The sequence below is a fragment of the Balearica regulorum genome, chromosome 1 (assembly GCF_011004875.1).
Source record: "Balearica regulorum gibbericeps isolate bBalReg1 chromosome 1, bBalReg1.pri, whole genome shotgun sequence".
Lineage (NCBI taxonomy): Eukaryota > Metazoa > Chordata > Aves > Gruiformes > Gruidae > Balearica > Balearica regulorum.
In genome coordinates, this window is record NC_046184.1 from 200,986,999 (window position 1) to 201,007,092 (window position 20,094).

The 20,094-nt window shown below is 42.6% G+C and overlaps 1 protein-coding gene across 1 annotated transcript; it reads right to left on the reverse strand.

Moving 5' to 3' along the window:
- Positions 1-2,361: 2,361 nt before the first annotated feature.
- On the reverse strand, positions 2,362-19,190 carry ACAT1 (acetyl-CoA acetyltransferase 1). The gene is made up of 12 exons (XM_075742275.1): positions 19,062-19,190; positions 16,902-16,949; positions 13,682-13,799; positions 12,641-12,736; positions 11,246-11,346; positions 8,597-8,740; positions 6,716-6,866; positions 6,054-6,149; positions 5,257-5,370; positions 4,801-4,865; positions 4,004-4,161; positions 2,362-2,738 (listed from the first exon to the last, which is right to left on the reverse strand). Exons 1-12 carry the CDS (start codon positions 19,113-19,115, stop codon positions 2,618-2,620), a joined length of 1,266 nt encoding a protein of 421 aa, XP_075598390.1. The 5' UTR covers positions 19,116-19,190; the 3' UTR covers positions 2,362-2,617.
- Positions 19,191-20,094: the final 904 nt, after the last annotated feature.

Consider the following 20,094-nt stretch of genomic DNA (forward strand, 5'->3'; position numbering starts at 1 on the left):
TGTAAATTTGTATAAATGTAATGTAAGAAAAGTTGTATGTTTCCTGGTACACCACGTTGTCTGTGTTCTGCTGCATTCTCTACTTACCCGTCTGAACTGCTCAGCCAGTTGGTGAAAAGGTGGTGAACATGAAGGTGGCGTTTGTCGTTCACTGCCCTAAGACACGGGCAGCTGCCTTGGCCACCTCCCATCATCTTGTTGAATCCGAAAGGGACTTCATCTTCATACGTTACTGGCTTGTACTAATGCTGTCTTCTCTCCTGTCAAACCCATGTTGTAAGGCTTTGAATGAGCTAACAAAAATACCAGTAACTAAACACAAGGCCAACAAAACCTCCAAAGGTATTTCTCATCCAATGAAGCTTTTCCCAATGGTCATTCAGAGAAGAACTTTAATTTGGATAGGCCTCGTCTCTTCACAGTATTTGCTGCACAGGATGCCATTTGGATGCAAAGGCTGTTTGCAAACAACGTACTCTAGGGTGGGTTAACCCCCATATTCACACCCCAGTATCGACACTTCAACTGTAGCAATAGCCAGACAGAGAATTTCAGCATGTTCTGTTGCGAAAGTCAATTCTTTTAACTTCATTTGTACTGTTGAGAAAGCGTTTGTTAATATCACTTAATGCTTTTAGCCAGACACGGAAAAATTTGCATCTGATCTTTCTGTTTAATGTAGAATTTGTCATAGCTATTACACAAAATCTCTTCAAAACAGGCGCAGGAGCTCAGCCTACATTTTAGTAATAATTAGCATGAGTGAAAATTACCACACTAAGCCTCGCTCCAGTATCACAGAGTTTTCTCTACTGGTATTTCCTCCTTTGTTCTCAAATTGTCGAGGTCTTAAAAAAAAAAAAAAAAAGCAAATTTTCTTGTAAGAGATCTGTACAGCAACAGGGCAATGTTTCAGATAGTATACAAGGATTCCTAAGGAACCAATATTATGCAGTAGATGTTTATATTAAACCCATCCAATAACTAAATACTGCATAGCATTTACAGCTTGAATAAATATTTTTGTTTTAATAAGAAGTTGTGTCTTGCTTAATATTTTGTAAGTAAGTCCACTGAGCAGCTTTGCGGCTATTGTACAGAAGAGTCATGCTGATCAGTCCTTTTTTAAGATGATGTGTTCAGTATTAAACACTAAGTGCTAAGAGCAGCAAGTGCCAGAGTGGCAACAACAATTGTCTCTCTGGTACATGGTGGCATTCTCTGCTTCGTAGTATTCTGACAGTTGATCTGTGATGTTGTCAGATGGATTTGCTATTTACTTGAGACCTAGAGCAGCTCTCTCATGGGACAACCACTATCCACTGTAGTCTTTCAATTCAGGTGATGTGGTAATACTAAAGCTGTGAATTATCAGTTCACTTACAAAAGACGAAGCATCTTCAGTTCCAAGCTGCTGTTATATGGCGAATAACTTTTAGAAGAAGAGGTCATTTTCTTAGCACGTAGCATTTAAACCTCACTGTTGATTTGCTACCTCTACAAGTCCATACCTTCCCAGAAAGCAACAGATCCCACTGCAGCCCAGCCAAAGTACTGATTCCCCCTGCTTTATGGAGGAAAATGTAAGGACAACCAGCAGGTAAAGATGACTTCCTATTGAAACTAACTTCAAAATAAGAAAGCAGGTGTCCTGAATCCCAGCTGAGAAACTGCAGTGTTTGATGTTTGTCCCTTGTGAAAAGGGTGAGGTGGGAACAAGCTTCATACTGGTGAAAAAGCCAATTTTTGCCCTCTGGGAAAAAGCCTGCTGAAAAAAATTGCATCAACTTCTCACTGAAGGCTTGAACAAGATTCATTCCAGGTGAGTCTGTCCTGTGTCCCCACACTGGTAGTGGGAACCCTGTAACCCCATATTCCTCAAGACTGGACTGTGAACTCCAGAGCACAGCCGGGTCTTGGGCAGCTCCCAGTGAAGAAGCAGCAACAATAATTGTACACAATAATTGTACACTCTCGGTCCTGAATCTGCCTCTACTTAAAAGCACATTGACAAAACTGTACATCACAGAGGTTTAAAGGAATAAAAGAGGAGCAAGAGCATTTTAAGGCCATATTAGTACTTGTATGTGTAAGTTACAACGCCACCTCTTCTAGTTTGCTTTGATACTACACCCCACACCAGGGTAAGCAAGTACTACAGCAGCACTCCTTTTCTTCAAGGTACACAACAGTAGAAACCCCACCTTTGAGTAAAGTTATTTTTTCCATGAAAATTAAGCAAGAAAACTAAGAAAGTAGCTGCTGGTAGTAGCAACGCTATGTGAGTTAGTTAGCAAGAGAATTCATTTTCGGTGGCACTTGAGAAACCACATGTGACACACAGTGACAGAAGACCCACGCTTAACAAACATTCTTTATTGCCAGGTCACAAGACATTATCGTAACTTGACATTTTTTATTTGTACTGTATAAAAACTTGCACTGAGTCAAGGTAATAAAAGCCCAGCCACCTGTATCAATAATCAATGATGGTTTAAGAAATTTTAGAAGACCAGTTAAGGAATCCATCCACTTCTTGATAAATAAGCTGTAACAGGAACCACTCATCGTTCTGATCAGTGAGGGTTTAAGGCTTTGTTTCCCACGCTACTTGGGCCTACAGCTTCTCTATCAATATTGCAGAAGCACCTCCTCCTCCATTGCAAATTCCTGCAAGACCATACTGTCCTTGTTTCAATGCATGGGCCATGTGAACGACAATTCTTGCTCCAGACATTCTAAATAAAAGAAAAATTTATATAGTTTAAAGGACAGTTGGCAGAATACAGGACTGATTCACTGGAGGGGGAGAAAACCCACCAAGAAAAAAGACCAAACCAACCCTTTCATCTACATTTAGATACAATCCAGCTTATTTTTTTCTAGCTACAGGACTTAAACAGAAAGATTCTTAGACACATGCAAACAAAACCACCATGTTTATCTACAGTTTCTTCTGGAAAAGGAAATCCCCTCTAAGTCAGGCTGCAGATTATGAAGTATCTACATGTAGCAAAGCTCTTTCACAGAAGGTAACAAATCTACCACAAAAACCAAATTGGTAGTAATGATTAATTTCAGTTTCTTATTTGCTTACAACTTGATATACTGCAGTATGCTACTTTGAGCCACCTTGTGCAAAATCAGACATTGAAATTCTGTCATTAGACTCTTGAAATTAGTTTTTAAGAAAAAAAAAAATTCCCTCATTAGAAGCAGGTGATACTGCAAAGGAGATGTCAGCATGTCTTGCGGGATTATGCCTTGAATAGAACTTTTTATGAACCATGAATACTTGTTCCTGATGTACAGCAAGGTTACTTCCCATCTATATTTACTTGGAGGTTTTGAAATGTGTTTTTCCTCATGGACCTGCAGTAGGATCACGCTCAGGGAGGATTAATGGGGTATACTGAAGTCAGGAGTAAGTTACGGGTGTTGGGGAACACAGTCGGTGGTTCACTCCTCTGACCAGATGAGATGACAGAACTTCAAACCAGACCCACCACCATCCATCCCCCAGAGTATCCCCGTCTGGTGCGTTAGGTGCTCGGAAACTTTTGGATTCACTGCCAGAAATGCTTCGACAGGACCTGGAACTTCACTTTGCTGCTGTAAGAAGTCACTGTACAACATCCTGCGTTCTTTTCATAAGTTTACCTGTGAACTTTATTAGCTTAACTACTTGATTAATTATCATTGTTTATTCTGTCACATTAATAATGATTTGGTTTTAATATTTCATAAATCCTCATAGGTATGGTAACAAGCAAGCTCTTTATAAAAGTAGGTGGTAACTAACTATGAAGAGAAAAATGGGACCGTGTTCTTTTCAAGGTACCCTGAAATTTAACACCTGAATTAAGTCACTGTGTACTCGGTAGCAAATTTCTATTACCCTTCCTATGTCCATTAAATCTGAGAATAAAGGCAAATGTGTTAGCAGTGTGTCTAGAAAACGATGCCTATGTGCAGAACAAAACTCAGTGCGTGGTTTCCTTACCCAATTGGATGTCCGAGAGAGACGGCCCCTCCGTTTACATTTACTTTTTGTGGATCAATACCCAGCATTTTAATATTGGCCAGCACTACAACACTGAACGCTTCGTTGATTTCCCACATTGCGATATCTTCTTTCTTCAGGCCTGTCTCACTCAGAATCTAGAAATAATAATAAAAATAATTACTACTATGAAAAAACGAGGAAGCTAATTATAGAAATAATTAGGTCTATTATGAAGTTGGTGACTCAGGCTGTCCATAGTCTGATTCAAGTTCACATTTTGGAACCTCTTTGTGAGATGGGAAAAACTAAGATGGAGGTACTGAAGCACAAACTTGAGTTTTCACAGAAGAAACAGAGAGCACCCTCTGCCAAAAGTACATTTTCATCCCACCAGCACTAAGACCGCCGCTGCAGGAAGTACATTTGAACTGACACGGCATTGCCTCATGCCACACGCTTGTCTCCAGTTCCTTTTTGAACTGGTCTATTTCTTCTATCACCGTATTTATTTTGCCTTTTAGCCATACTAGCTGCAAAGCTTCAAAAGTGTAAACGAGCCCAAAGTTGGTGAAAGCAGCATAAAACAATATTCTCTTTCAAAATAGGTCTGAGAAGTTTGTTACTTTGAAAATCTGAATTCTAGCCTTAACCCTCTGAAAAACATGGGTTCTTTGTATTTATGAAGTAACTGTAATTTCAATCCTAATTACAGGAAGATCCACGGAGGGATGAACCAGTGATCCAGTGCCAGGGAAGTTTGCTGTTTTTCACAAAACACTCAGTTTTATTCCTACCTTGGGAACAGCATATGCAGGTGCAATTGGGAAGTCAATAGGATCAACAGCCGCATCTGCAAAAGCTGCAAAAATCGCAAAAGCTGTTGAAAGACCTTTTTTTTTTTACCATACATCATTTTTATTTGTGCAAGCAGCAAACTCAGCCAAGATAGAAAAATCCTGAACATGACGGACCGTGAAATAGCCACATCTGAAGTTCAGTGCCTTAAGTGAGCCACATAATAACATTTTCAGATTTTTAATGTTATTCCATATAGAAAATTCTGTTTATGATGGTACAACACTTGAAATTTGAAGGACTGTATTGTTAGGGTGCAGCCATAACGCCTCAGGGCTCACCTCTTCTGTCCTGTGAACGCCAGATAACCAGCCAAATGGGACTCCCAGCCTGAGAGCATTCTATGGGAGTATTTTCCAGGACTGTACTCACAGATAAGAGAAGAAAAACCTTACCTACTATCCGTGCCAACGGTTTGACGTTCAGCCTCTTGGCTGCCTCTGCAGTCATCAGCACCAAAGCAGCTGCTCCATCATTCAGAGTACTGGCATTGGCAGCTGTAACTGTTCCTAGAAAAGGTAAAGCATTGTTTAAACCCGGGAAAGTGCGATACAGCTGACGTATATCCTGTTAATGATGTATTTTTTTTACCTTAGGCCCTCGAGCATAAGGGCTCAATAATATGATGATATCTGCTGCACTGAGTTAACTAGAAATGAGTTGGGTTTTTTAAAATCAGTTTGATTAAACAAGTACGACCGCATCTATTCGTATCTTTATCCAAGGGGCGGTTTAGCTCATGCCTTCCATGTCAGCTGCATTGCTGGTATTAACGCAGGATTCCAGCTCAAAAAGGGATGTGAACGAGCAGCCACTTTGATTTAGCCAGAAAGGTTTATGAGTTACAAGTTCAGGGAGTAACAGCAGCTATATCAAGCCACTTGAGCTCCCACTGGAACCAGAGCTTATACTCGGTGGAGACGAAGACAACAGCTAAATTGAAACCAATCTGTTTTAATCTTTTTAAAGCAAATGTCCAAAACAGAGGTTTTCACTGGTTTGAAGTTCTTGGACCATCTTTTAACCCACACCAGTTCATGCTGTTGCAAAGCATGTGTCTTTATCTTAGCAGATATTTAAAAGTTAATGGACTACTGTTGGGCATCCAAGCTCCTGTGAAAAGTACTCTTCACTATAACAAAGTTTCCTTGCACTTGGTAGAAAATTAAGCAGTTCATTTAACAATATTTACCATTTTCTTTTTGGAAAACAGCTTTCAGTTTTGGAACTTTACTAAAATCAACACGTTTGTATTCTTCATCTTCTTTCACTTCTGTATCTGGCTTTCCTGAAATTCAGATTTAGTTTAGTACTTTATAGAGCAGTCCATTCTCAAGACATTCTAACACAGTACTTTACTGAAATAAGTTGCTTAAATAAGGCAGCATTTAATTAAAAAAAAAAAAGTAAACACATGTAAAATGCATGTCAAGAAATATGGTTACAAAAACTGAAAAAAAAAAAATATTCCTTAATCCAATATATGACAGCATATACATTTACACTTCCTGGTGGCTGAACGAAAGGGACAGAGAACATATCTTTAAGGTAATTAATAGGGATATTAACACAGAGACGTCCTCAAGCCACACTAGCTAAATTCAACAGCTAGTCTTCCACTTACATAAAAAAGGAAGAAGATACGGTATGTAACATTAAAGAAAAATTAAAAACCAAAACCAGATCACAGGTCACTGTTCACCACAAAGTCTGCATAACAGAAAATTCCTAGCTAATCTAAAATTAGCGTTCCTGAGATCTGCATGTTTTAACAACACAATTTGCACTGTAACACACAATGTTACAGCTTCCAATGAGAAACACAACTCATTTCATCACATCTTCCCATAATACCTTTTTTTGAAATAGTGACAGGAACTATTTCATTTTTCAATATTCCCGAATCCCAGGCTGTTTTGCTCTTGGTGTAAGAGCCTATGGCGTAAGTGTCTTGCTCCTCTCGTGAAATAGTAAACTTCTTTGCAGTATTCTCAGCACAGTTGCCCTTGGAGAAAACCAGGCACGTTAGGTTTGGTATTTCTGGAGATGTGAAGTGGAAATGTAACTGAAAAAACTCAACCAGCAGATTTCCAGAATTGAATGTGACGTATCTGGTGTCCATTTCTAATTTACACAGTCATGATCAAACAGTGCCTTCTGTGTTCAGAATACGGACTTCAGATTTACCAAATGTCTTCTGGATCCAGACTATTAAAGCCATGAAGGAACTTTCCTTACAAGGCTTTAAGTTAAAATACTGCATGCAAAAGTAAGTTTTAAAGTGCTTAGGGCTGATGTCTTCAGAGACTGAAGATCCTTGTTCAGCCCCAGAACAGCATGCTCACATCATCTTACTAGTGTTTTCATCCCAGTATTAGCTTGCCTATTCCAAAGGTTACAAGAACAGGTCAACACACAGGGCTTGCTCTAGCCTTTGGCATCCAATACTCTAAAAACTTGACAAGTAAAAGTATGTATAGCTTTTGTCTAATAACTGGAATGAAATAAGTAGAATGAAACAATTGAATCATTTTATATATAGGTCAATCAGAATCATAATTATACAATCATAATTAATTCTGAACACTGTCTAAATACCTGGTGACAAAATGTAAAAAAAAAGGATATTCATTTAGTCAACCTGAAAGATTTGGTCTTAGAACAGGTTTTGTTCCACCTCTCATTTTCTGTAGAAAACTCAGTGTATCAACACAAAACCCTTTAGTACTGTGTTCCTCTGGTTCTTCAAACAAGCAAGTTCACTTCTATGCAGTTAAAGAATCTAAAGTCTTCATAGCACCAGAATTTAGTCTATTGCCCAAACATAGGCATGAACAAGTTCCTGAAGCCACCAGGTGGGTTTCCTTATATTCTCACACAGACTGGTAAGGTTTTCCAAGCAACCTACAGCTGCTATAATAAAGCCAAAAGGTTCTGAAATATTGTCCCAGTCTATTAAAACGTTGTGTATTATAACCAACTCCTAGAGTGCACTATACTGCCAAAATAAGAAAAATGACACACAGAAGCAGCAAGGTCTGTATGAAATATATGGATCACAGCAGAATATTCTTCATGACATGTTTTCCTGTACAGCAGCAAGAAAACTGATCCATCAATAGTGTCCTACAGTCGTGAATTACCATAAGCAAAGGTCAGAAATATTTGTAAACTGAAAGCAGTAATTCTCTTTTCAAACTGTTATTCCCTGAAGTTTGTTCTTCACTATCTTCGTATCAGTTGTTTTCCAAACTCATCCTACGTTTGCAGTTGTTTGTCCAATTTAAGTTACCCTGTTGATGAGTAAGCGTACCAGCTGACTCAAACCTTCCAACAGAAGATAGGAGATACGGGCATTGGGGGAGGGAAAATAAACACGAGATCCTGCCGAACCGTATGGAGGAGGTACCCCCAAAGACATGAAGTAACTTGACTGCTCCCACAGACAGAGCCACAGCAATCGATCAGTTTAAATCCCTGCTCTAAGCTATTCAGACTTCAGAGACAGATAAATATTAACCCTCAATTTGCTATTCTGTTTTGCTCTTCTGTCTAGCCCCTCCATCACAGTTACTGCAGGAAGCCTGGAAATGGAAGGCTTTTTCCTCCTCCATTAATGTTATTCCTCATTTCTAGGTTTGCCAGATGAAGCAGTTTCATAATAATTACAAGCAAGCTCTTCAAGGCTGCATCAGGTCTATGCTTGATACTTCAGTACTGTGCAGGAATATTTACCATATGGATATGGTTGTAAGCATCCGTCAGCCCATCTTTTACTATCAGGTCTTCCAGCTTTACTCCTCCATAAGGCGTTGATCCTCTGCTCATTGTATAGGGAACATTAGACATGCTCTCCATTCCACCAGCAACCATTACATCCTGCTCAAAGGAAACAAGTCGAAATTATTAATAATGCAGCGTGCTCTCTATGACTTCTTGTAGGAACAAATTTTAGCAAAAGCTTAAGCATGGACACTTTATATCTCTGAAGAGTCTTAGAGAAAGAGGAAAAAAATTTTTATGCATTTAAAAAGCAAACAGCAGAAACAACAGCTGAAGACAGTTAATCCACCCTGACAGAACAACTGGAATTTTGTCTTGTATGCAGTTTGAGAAAGCTGCAAGAGCCATGTCAGTCTCTTGCACTTTTACTTCAAAAGCTTTCGAGATCATATTGTAAATTTTACTTTACAGTTTCTTTTTCTGTAAATTTCTCATTTTTGTTCTTCATTTGCAGCTCCGTATTCCTATGGAACAAGCAACAGTCAGAATCTAAGAGACCACTAAGAAGAGACAGAGATTTACAAGTCCCTGCAATTTTACATAATATTGTTTCATCTTACTATGTAGAGAGAGATGACTTATAATACAGTTTTATCATCTGAAAAGGCCATTAAAAAAAGATGTTTTAATAATTAGTGATTACTGAATTTGAATTAAGCTGAATCATTATAAGCATTTATAAATTAGTATATTTTTCAAGCTGAGACAAAGCAAACAAACAGAAAACCTACAAATAGCAAAGCTATAAGGACAATATGTATACCTACTGGTCATCAGGCTATACCTTCAAAATCCCTAGGATCTCAGGAGGTAAAGAATAGACACAGTTGTCTTTAATGGCATATTTGAAATATGGATAAATGTAAGAAAAACATGCACACAGCAGTGTGAGTCTTTGAGAGTTCAGTAGTGCTGTTAATATAAATTCAAAAAGATTTTACATCAAAACAGCAATAACTAAAAGATGAAAGCTTTTTTGGATTCTTTAAACTAAGATTCAGAGAAATAAGATTTGGTTCAGAATAGATTATAAACTAGATCTGGGAACAGTGACTTGAAGTAATAAAAAGAAAGAAGGCTGGAGACAAACTGGAAAGGCAGATAAATCAGAAAGACAGTTGAGATATGGAAGCAGCAGTAGATGAGAGGAACAAGAGTCCCTGGCATTTCAATTCCATAAAGTGAGACTTGGAGACAGAGGTAATACAAATACAATCGTTTATACGATGATGTACACTGACTCCAGGCACCGGGATCTGTCACTGACTTTCATACCACAGATACCTCATAGTCCACAGCCAGGAAAAACAAAGAAATACCAAGAAATGCCCATAATTCATAGCTCTAAGAGACTAGTAACTGGTGGAGACTCTGCTTTTGCTGAGACTGGCAGCACAGCACGTATGATTAGCTCAGCTGAAAACTCCGGTTCTCTTTAGAGCTCACGATCTGCATCTGTCAGACCAACCAAGTGCACGACCACACTCATGAAGTCATGGGACATGAATTACTAAATCCAAACGTAGCTGTTTACACAGACTTGCTGGGCCTGGTTCAAAGTCCAGTGACGAGACTTCCACTGACTTCAGTAGGCACTGGATTAAGTGCCGTTCTCTGCAGGGCAAGGCCAAAGCAGTGAATAGTTGCTTAACTCGGCTATACTGTTATTTTCACAGAAGGAACAGCAAAACTTAAATATTTTACTTTTGTTCCAAACAAACACATGCAAGAAAAGTACATTTCTCACTTATGAGCCACTTTGTAAACCAAAAATATATATTGAACAGACAATATTTTCAATTCAGAGAAGGGGAGATGTTGCCAAAATGCTTTTGAGTATGGAATTAAAAACAAAATTGAAATGTATGTCTTCACATTCACACTTCACCCATATCCTTTGCTGCACAGCATTTAACAGCTTGCTGAAGATGGTGTATTCTCCCATCCTCCCATTAAGTGAATACTATTTTTCCCCATCGTATAGAATATCTCAGAACACAGCTGACAGAGATGAGCAATTCCCCTCCATCAACCTCTCTTCAGTGAAAATGCTTATACAGCAACAAGAGATTCCACTTCTTCTAAAATAATAAAAAAAATCCTGAAACATCTTTAATGCACTTGGAAACAACACTGCTTTAATATGTATATTTAATTCATTTAAGTGTTTAAAGTGTCTTAAAGTCAAGATTAAATGTGTTTCATCAAAAATTTCTTCCATTTTTCAAACCAGAAAGCTTGAAAATTCCGTTAATTATTTTTTGGGGGTGGAGTAGGAGGTGGGATGGGGGAAGAGCAGTAGGGAGTGGATATAAATACCAAAAATAAATAAATAAAAAATCCACCTTATTGGCTCAAGTCTAAAAATATATCTGACAATTTCCTAACCATAATACTTAGCATTTTTTTCTGTTTTTAACCAAAACACACTGAAGTGACTATAAAATTAAGGTTGCATAAGCAAAACAAAACCTCGCTAATTAGCTTTATTATCCCAAGTCAAAACACAGTCCCAAATCAAAGGGCACAGTCACTAGTAAGACAGGATCTACACCATTAGTTGTGTGTTTTTTCCAGAAAACAGCACTAAAATTCACATACCTGACTCCCACACATGAGGCTTTGTGCTGCCATCATGATCGATTTCATTCCTGAAGCACAGACTTTATTGACAGTTGTGGTAGGAGTGCAGATTGGGAGACCTGAGTCAAAGTTGCACAAACAACTGTATTATTTAAAAGGTAGACTAACATTTTATTGGTGTCTCAGCAATATTTCATATGGGACCAATTTTTATCTAAGCCCAGGGTGTCCAGCTCACACTGTTTAGCCTGCCAGGGCAATTCATCTTCCCTCACCCCTAGTTATCATCCTTCTTGGAGACTCTTGTTGTTTCTCCCCTTCCAACAACCGACTAGTGATAAGGGAGCAAGCAAACGAAGAATCAGAGAGACAGAAGATCAGGGAAGCGACTCCAGAACTATTCCTCTTCCTGATACCCTAATTCCTGCTCTAAGAAGCATTCAGGACTGAAAAGGCACAAAGAAGCTGTAGGATTTAGCAACTGGCAACAAGACAGACTCCAGAAGCACGGGGACTCTAAACACAGGCAATACTGAACCAGACCAAAAGCGGTAGGTGTCAGTGTCATTCACTGGGCTATTATTGAGTTGTTATTGTTACTGAGTGTTCGTTACAGTAGCGTTGGGCTCTGCTGCTGCAGCTCGGCTGAAGACCTGCCTCTACTCTAGGCCTGCTCTCTAGTATTACAGCTCTGCTCCCAGCACATTACCTCCATACCAGCAGTGAGGTGGGGAAACTAGCCAGGGGAAAGAAAAGGGCCGTATTCATCCCTTTGCCTCACATGGAAGCAGTTCCTTCTCTCTCAAAAAAGTACAGGGACAGAGCCAAGAAAGTATCCAGTTCTTCTCTGACCCATAGAATTTCCTAGAGTCATGCTAAGGTATAGAATCCCATCCCACAGCAAAAGGGAGAAGAAAATAATTCCTGCACCCCAATAACATTCATGGCGCAGTTATCATCATAGAGTGAATCCTGCCAGTGACAGCTCCAGACTCCACGGGAAGATGAGCGTGACGACATACTCTTATCTGCAGTTCGAGGAAACTCACTGACCCCTTATCCAATCAGGCTTAAGAGTAATAACACACTGAAGAAAAAAAGTCTGTTTCACGACAGATTCAAAGAGCAGCATCCTTCATTAGCGTAAAGTGCTCTGGAAGTAGCAGCCTGGTCTCCAATATTGTCTTCTCCAGGTTCTGCAAACACCATAGGCAGTAACGACCATTATGCATATGAAAATTATTCCTGAGGACACCCAATTAGGCCCACTTACATGAGTACAACACAAAAAGCATACACAGACTGTCTTGACAAAAGGCTGGACACCACTCTGCTTCAACTCACAGCTCAATAATCTACGCTGTCTACATAAAGACAGAAAACCTTTAACTCCAGAATCAAGACAATTAATACCTGCACCCAGGACTGCTTGTCTTGCTGGAGCTTGTCCTTGTCCAGCCTGCAAGACATTACCCATATACGCTTCTTTGACTTCTTCTGCAGGGATACCTATAAAAGAAAATTGTTTTGGTTCAAGATTCTTTGCAGGGAAGACGTAACTCCCTTTTACAAACCTTCCCATTGAAGTTTTCTATCAAAGACTGATGAAACGTGCCACGTCCAGCCTGTGTGCACGCCCCTGTTGGGTGCATCCCAGATCTCTGCCCTCATATTCATGGAACATGGTCAACTGGTGACTCCCACAGAAAAGAATTCCCTTGTTACCCTGCAGAACAAGGTGCAGTCAGCTAACTAAAGCAAACATTTCCAAGTCTCATTAGTGACCTGAGAAGCTCCATTTCCATGGATGGTTAAATGCACAAAACTTTCTACCTGCCGCAATTACACCAAAAGAAACAGTTCTGTTTGTTTGTTTAACGGGAGTGAGCCAAGGCCACAGCTAGCTGCCACCAGACAGAAGAGGCCTGCTCTCCTGCTGCATCTCTTGCAACAGCCCTGGTGTTCCAGTTCTTGTAATATGCTATTTCAAGAAGCCAAATTTGTAGAAAATTAACTGTCCTCTCACAAAAAAAAAAGACTTTTTTGCTAATTTGAATCGTCAATAGAGTCACAAGGGTGTCCTACAAGCATATATGCCCATGTAAAAAATGGGCAGGGAAAGGAAGGGCCACCGGTTTGAGCAACAAGTAGCCTTTGCATCAGCTGAGGTGTGTCATAAAACCCCACCCCAGAAAAACAATTAGCATGTTCAGATTTGGATTAGCACAGATATTTCTAAGTAACATTCTGCTCCTAGAAGCAGAACTTAATTCAGACTGAAACAAAGCCCAACAGCCAACTTTACTTAAATATAATTTGTGGATAGACTTAGGAGTGCCACAGGAGCAAAAAACCCAGGACCTCCTGTTCACCAAGTAATTCAAAAGACACAGATTGATACTGTTCTGAGCCACTTGAGGTTTTCTTTGTCACAGAAAAAATATTTACATATACCTGCTCTGTCAATTGCTCCCTTAATTGCAATGGAACCAAGTTTAGTGGCTGGCAATGAGGAAAGAGATCCTTGGAAAGATCCAATCGGTGTCCTTACGGCACTTGCTATCACCACCTCCTAAGAGGAGAAGCATGGAGTAAAAGTCACAGTCTCTCTCGCATATGCACATATATATCAGCATTTTTAAAATTCATCCACCTTTCATTGATGTCACAGCTTCCCTTTTATCCTGCAAGTGTTTCAGAGCACTAAAATAATCTTTATTAATGCATGCATCATGGGGAATAAACATAAGGAGATCGGTGTGCAGCTGCAGGACTACAATCTTGGGATCATGAGCCATGGTGGGATGGCTCCCACGGCTGGAGTGCTGCCACGGTCTTTAGGAAGGACAGGCCAAGAAGACAAGGGGGTGGTGGGGTTGCCCTTTATGTGACAGAACAGCTGGAGTGCACTGAGCTCAGCCTTGGGATGGATGATGCTTGAAGAGTCTCAAAGGTCCTGGAGCAAAGGGAGGTCAAAGAAAGCTCGTTAATGTTCATGGATTACCCCCTCCAAGCTCAAGAGTAGTCCATTCCAACAAGCAGTAAGTCAGGTAAAAATGACAGGGGGTCTATGTGGATGACCAAAACTCATACATAAAAAGGAAGCATACAAAAGGTGGAAGTAGGGACAGGGCACCTGGCAGACACTGCCCAGGCATGCAGGGGTAAGGGTATGAAAGACAAAGCCCAACTGGAATTGAATCTGGCAAGGGACGTCAAAGGCAATAAGAAGGGCTTCCATAAGCATCTAGGAAGCAAAAGGCAGTCTAGGAAAAACGTGGGCCTGCTGCTGAATGGGGCATGGGACCTGGTGACACAGGACATGGAAAAGGCTGAGGTACTGACTGCTGCCTTCACCTCAGTCTTCACTAGTAAGACCAGCCTTCAGGAATCCCAGGCTCCAGAGACCAGGAGGGAAGGCTGGAGCAAGGAAGATGTACCCTTGGTGGAAGATGATCAGGTCAGGGAGTACTTAAGCAAACTGGACATACATAAATACATGGGCCCTGCTCAGATGCACCCACAAGTGCTGAGGAAGCTGGTTGATGTCTTTGTAAGGTCACTCTCAATCTTGGAATGGTCATGGCTATCGTGAGGGGTGCCTGAGGACTGGGGAAAAGCAAGCATCATTCCTGTCTTCAAGAAGGAGGACCCAGGGAACTACAGGCCAATCAGCCTCACCTCAACCCCTGTGAAGGTGATGAAACAGCTAATCCTGGATACCATTTCCAGGAACATGAACAATAAAATCATCAGGAGTCATCAGCACAGATTCCCCTTGGTGAATCCATGGTCAAACAACCCGATAACCTTCTACAGTGAAATGACTAGTTCGGTAGATGAGGGGAGAGCAGTAGATGTTGTTGAAAGCCTTACTGTAGTCTGGACAAACACTGTCTCCCATAAGACCCCCATGCAGAAGCTAATGAAGTATGAGCCAGATAAGCAGACAGTGAGGTGGACTCAAAACTGGCTGAATGGCCAGGCCCAGGGGGTGGTGATCAGTGGCATGAAGTCTGGTTAGAGGCCAGTAACTAGTGGGGTTCCCCAGGGGTCAATATTGGGCCCAGTCCCATTTAAGATCTTCATTAATGATCTGGATGACAGGGCAAAGTATACCCTCAGGAAGCTTGCTGATGATACAAAACTGGGAGGAGTGGCTGATGTACCAGAGGAACCTGCCATCCATGCAGGAACCTGGACAGGTTGGACAAATGGGCTGACAGGAGCTTCATGAAGTTCATCAAGGAGCACAGTCCTGCACCTGTGGAGGAACAACCCCAGGCACCAAGACATGCTGGTGGCCACCCAACTGGAAAGTAGCTTGGAAGAAAAAGACCTGGGGATCCTGGTGGACAGCAGGTTGAACTTGAGCCAGCAACAGGCCCTTGCAGCAAAGAAGGCTGATGGCATCCTGGGCTGCATTTGGCAAAATATTGCCAGCAGGTCAAGGGACATAATCCTTCCCCTCTGCTCAGCACTGGTGAGACCACACCTGGAGTGCGGCATCCAGTGCTGGCCTCCTCAGTACAAGAGAGACATGGACATACTGTACACAGTCCAATGAAGGGCCATGAAGATGATTAAGGGACTGGAGCTTCTGACATACAAGAAAAGGCTGAGAGAGCTGGGAGTGTTCAGCCTGAAGAAGAGAAGGCTCAGGGCCACCTCATCCGTGTACACAAATACCTGAAGGGAGGGTGCAAAGAGGACGGAGCCAGGCTCTTTTCAGTGGCACCCAGTGACAGGACCAGAGGCAATGGGCACAAACTTCAGGTTCCCTCTGAACATGAGGAAACACTTCTTCACTGTGTGACTGAGCACTTGAACAGGTTGCCCAGAGAGGTTGTGGAGTCTCCATCCTTGGAGATATTCAAAAGCCCAGGTCCCAGCATAATGCATAAGCAGTTGTTTAAGACGTGGTATAGCATTCAGCTTTATACCCAGCAGCCCCTCAAAACAGATTTACTCTTATTTTGCCTCTTAGCTTTAGTGCTACATCAACACGTCTATCTGCTAACAGGTAGAGTAGCATGAGGACTTGGCATGAAAAAGATGCACATTTCAGACCCCTGGCTGCCCCAGACAGCTACTGAGAAGCAGCAATGAATACCTCCAACTATGCTGGTTTCAGCAGAAGTTAGACACAAAGCTTTACAGGGTCTCACCATGACTTCTTTATTTAGATACACAAGCAAAGACAGAAAGCACTAGGAAAAAAATAAACAAAAAAAGGCAAATTATATTTGTTTAAAACTAAGAAGGTCTGTCTGTTTCTATAACCCCTTCATCATGAGTGACCTCAGTGATAGTAACATACTTGCCCTCATCTTTTAGGTTGTAACAGCAAGTTGCAGGATAACATACAAATAACCTCAATGGTATTAGTTGGCATCAGATGTATTCTCCAGTAAGGGGTAGATAGTTGCATTAAGCTTAAGTTAGCTGATGCAGTTCTAACCAATTTTGTCCCACACTACCTAACAATTAGCAAAGCAAAATAAAAAAAGGAAATTTGACTTTTATTCCAGATTTTGGAGTAAAGTGTGACTTGGGCACAAGTCACAATGTCTTCAACGCAGATTTTTTGTGATAACTTTTGTAAAAACTTCAGTGATTAAGAAACACATTTAAAACAGTGATTTATTGCAGTCAGATGGTGCTTTATACTTACATTTAAAGTACGCTGTGATGCATAGCCACGGCTTGTATACTTCAAAGCCTAAAAATAAGAAAGTCCTCAGAATTTCATATGAAGAAAGTCAATGCCATGATGTTTCACTAATGTACCATTTTCACAGAAGATATTAAAAAATAATATCTAAGAAACACTGGAAAAATATTAAACATCATAACATGGCTTTTAAAAAAATATAGTCTACTACACAGTCTCACCATAACATCTGTGATAAAATATTTTCTGAAAAATAAACAGATACTCATTTAAAAACAAAACCCAATTAATTTTGGCCAAGCCTGTTATGTACATGTATAACATATGTCTAAACCAGGGAGTGAGTGGTGCTATCTTGAAAAAGTTTACTAGTCCGTCTGCCTGCTTCTCTGGACTTTGGTTCATTCATTCCTGTCATTAACTTCTCTGCTTTTTAAAAAGTGGCAGTTTGCATCTACAGTTTCATTTCATTGGCGTTTCATGAACAAGAATGAGGATAATGAATTTGGAATGCTAAAACAAAAGATGATAATACAACAAAACCAAGAAAAAGGCATCACCTGAGCAGGCTAGTTCATCAGCTACTAGCTTCATCTAATTAAGCAGCATAAATATACAAAAATACATCTGTAGGTATTGTTTCATATATCAACAGAATGATCTTTCAATTAGTAGTTTAAGCCACTTTCTTTGCCATTTCCTTAGACAACATTTCAGCACACTGGAAACTTCTGGTCATTACTGAATGACAGCTAAATAAATACTAATTAAAAATTACTACTTTATGACACCACAAAACCACCATCAATTTCATAAATCAAAGAATGCCTTCTGGTATTGTGTCTACAATATGAAAATTTAGTCTGTTTTTCTCTTCAGCTGACAAACTTCAACTAACAAAAGACATATTTTTTCTTACTGTTTTTCAATTAGTTGTTTTTTGGGGTGTTTTTGGGTTTGGGGTGTTTTTTTATTATTATTATTATTTCCAGCTCAGGTTGTAATAGCCAGCAGAAAGTTTTAAATTAAACTTTTCCCTGAAAATTAATTATGTCCCTGCAGGGCTTTAATGGGTTAGTATAAAAAAACTCCCTAGCAAAGTAACATGCCCTTACTGGACACCACCTGTAGTTTACTTTTGTAGTAAACCGGACAAGCCAGATTTCTAAGTGTAACTGGCATCTGCTAGTAGTGTTTGTGCTCTGTGGCAATTACAGATTTTAAAAAAAAAAAAAAACCAACCAAAAAACCCACAACCTCAAAAGAAAACCAAAAACAAACCAACAAACAAACTGAAACACCTCTACAGCTGGTAAAACACACCCTTCAGCTTTGCATATGGCCACACAGATGCAACCCAGCACGGTGCAGGTGCCTTAGCTGCCCTTGTCTCCCTAGAACAGCTGCCTATACCGGAGACAGGAACCCCCACCAATAAAGCCAGCAGTGCCTCAGTGCAACCAGGCACAGGGGCTTTTTGGGCAGGAGCACTCAGCGCCTCACCTCCCAGCTGTCTTTCTGGTGCACCCACCTCGGGCATGCCAAGGCAGTACACCTGCTTCCCTGATTCCTCTCCTGGCCCTGGCTAGAGAAAGCCTTTGACAGCTGCTACAGAAGCGGGTGACAGAGGGATGCTGGGGCTTTGCAGGGCAGCCAATTCCGAAGGAACGAGCCGAAGAGCCGGGCGAGGGCCCCGGCCAGCCCGCTGCACTCCCGGCGCTGACAGGCGGATACGAGGCAGTGGAAAAAGCCGCTCTCAAGATCGCGGCTAAAGGTCCCGCTGGGCTTAGCGCGGTTCCCAGCGTGGGGCTGCCGGGGCGGGGGCAGCCGCCCTTCACCGATCAGGCGGCTCCGGGACGGCGCGGCCTGCCCAGCTCTGCAAGGCGCGGCAGACACCGGCCCCGCTCCCTCAGCCGAGGGACCGACCGCAGAAGCCGGCCCGGGACCCGCTCCCTCCGCTCAGCTCCCTCCCGGGCCGGGGGGCTCCCTCCCGCCGCGCCGCAGGGGTGAGGTGAGGGGGCTGCCGCTTTCCCCGCCGCAGACGTGGGTGTGACCTTGGCCAAATCTCTCCGGGCCCCGCGGCGGGGCCGGGGCTGCACAGGAAAGGGCAGGGGAGGGGAGAGGAAGGGCTGGGGCTGCCCCGCGCGCCGCCCGCCTCACCCGCAGCAGCTCCGCGGCCGGGCGCCGCCAGCCCAACACAAACGCCGCCGCCATGCTCCCGCCGGCCGCCTCCCCCGTCACCTTCACCGCCGCCCCCACTTCAGCCTATAGACGGCGATGTCCGCCCCCCAACAGCTTTCATTGGTCCTAGGGCAGAGGGCAGTGCCAAGTCCATCCCTGCCATTGGCTGGGCTGTAAGGCGGGCCGCAGGGACACTGCTGGGCTGAGCCGAGAGAGGGCGGTGCCCGCGGCCCCTGAGGCGAGCGGCTCGGTACTGGGGCGGGTGTCCAGCGCGTGTCCGGCCGGGGCCTGGCGGCGCGTGCCGCCGCAGCGGAACCTCCGCCCTCTCTGGGAAATGCCCCGAGGCGCATTTCTTTAGTCGACGGTGCCGCCGCTTAGGGACCGGGCGGGGCGGTGCCGCCGCAGCCCGCCCTGAGGAGAAGGAAGGGGGCTGAGGAGGGGCGGCGCGCGGTGCACAACCGTGCTTTGCGTGCAGAGCAGGAAAATAACGAGTAACGAACGGCGTGGAGACGGCGCGGATGCTCCCTGCGGAGCCTGAGCCAGGTGCCGGGGTTGTCTCTCCTCCCCAGGGAAGGGAAAACAAGGCCGAGGCTGTGGCCCAGCCCAGCCCCTCACCCAGCCCTCTCCTCAGGGTGCCATCTCGGGCTGCCCACACCTGTTCCACAGTCTTCCCTGCACTTTGCTTCCCCCCTCCTGCTCTCCACCTCCGAGTCTGGATTTCTAGATGAAGGCCAGTATTAAATTTCTATAGTTGTGTGCCTGCCTGACAGCGCCTCTCTCCACTCTATCCAACGTGCACGGAGCCAGGCCGGGAAAAGCCTAGTCGCTCCTGAGTTATGAGCCTTATATCTCAAAAGAACAGGCTCAAAAGACAAAGTGACATTCGCTGTGAATTGTGCTGCTGCACGCTCTCTAGGACAAGCTTTGTTTCTCATAAGTCTTGCTTACATTTTCAGCCCTTTTTTCATTCCTGAAGGAGTAAGCATACCATCTGTTACAGTAACTCACAACT

What these genes read in the sequence shown, in the direction of transcription:
- ACAT1 (XM_075742275.1), bottom strand. Translation starts at nt 19,115, where the DNA reads ATGGCGGCGGCGTTTGTGTTGGGCTGGCGGCGCCCGGCCGCGGAGCTG. An exon ending in GGGAGCAATTGACAGAGCAG is followed by an intron (nt 12,737 to 13,681) that starts GTATATGTAAAT and finishes TTTCTTTTATAG; the next exon opens with GTATCCCTGCAGAAGAAGTC. An exon ending in CTTACAACCATATCCATATG is followed by an intron (nt 6,867 to 8,596) that starts GTAAATATTCCT and finishes GTTTTCTCCAAG; the next exon opens with GGCAACTGTGCTGAGAATAC.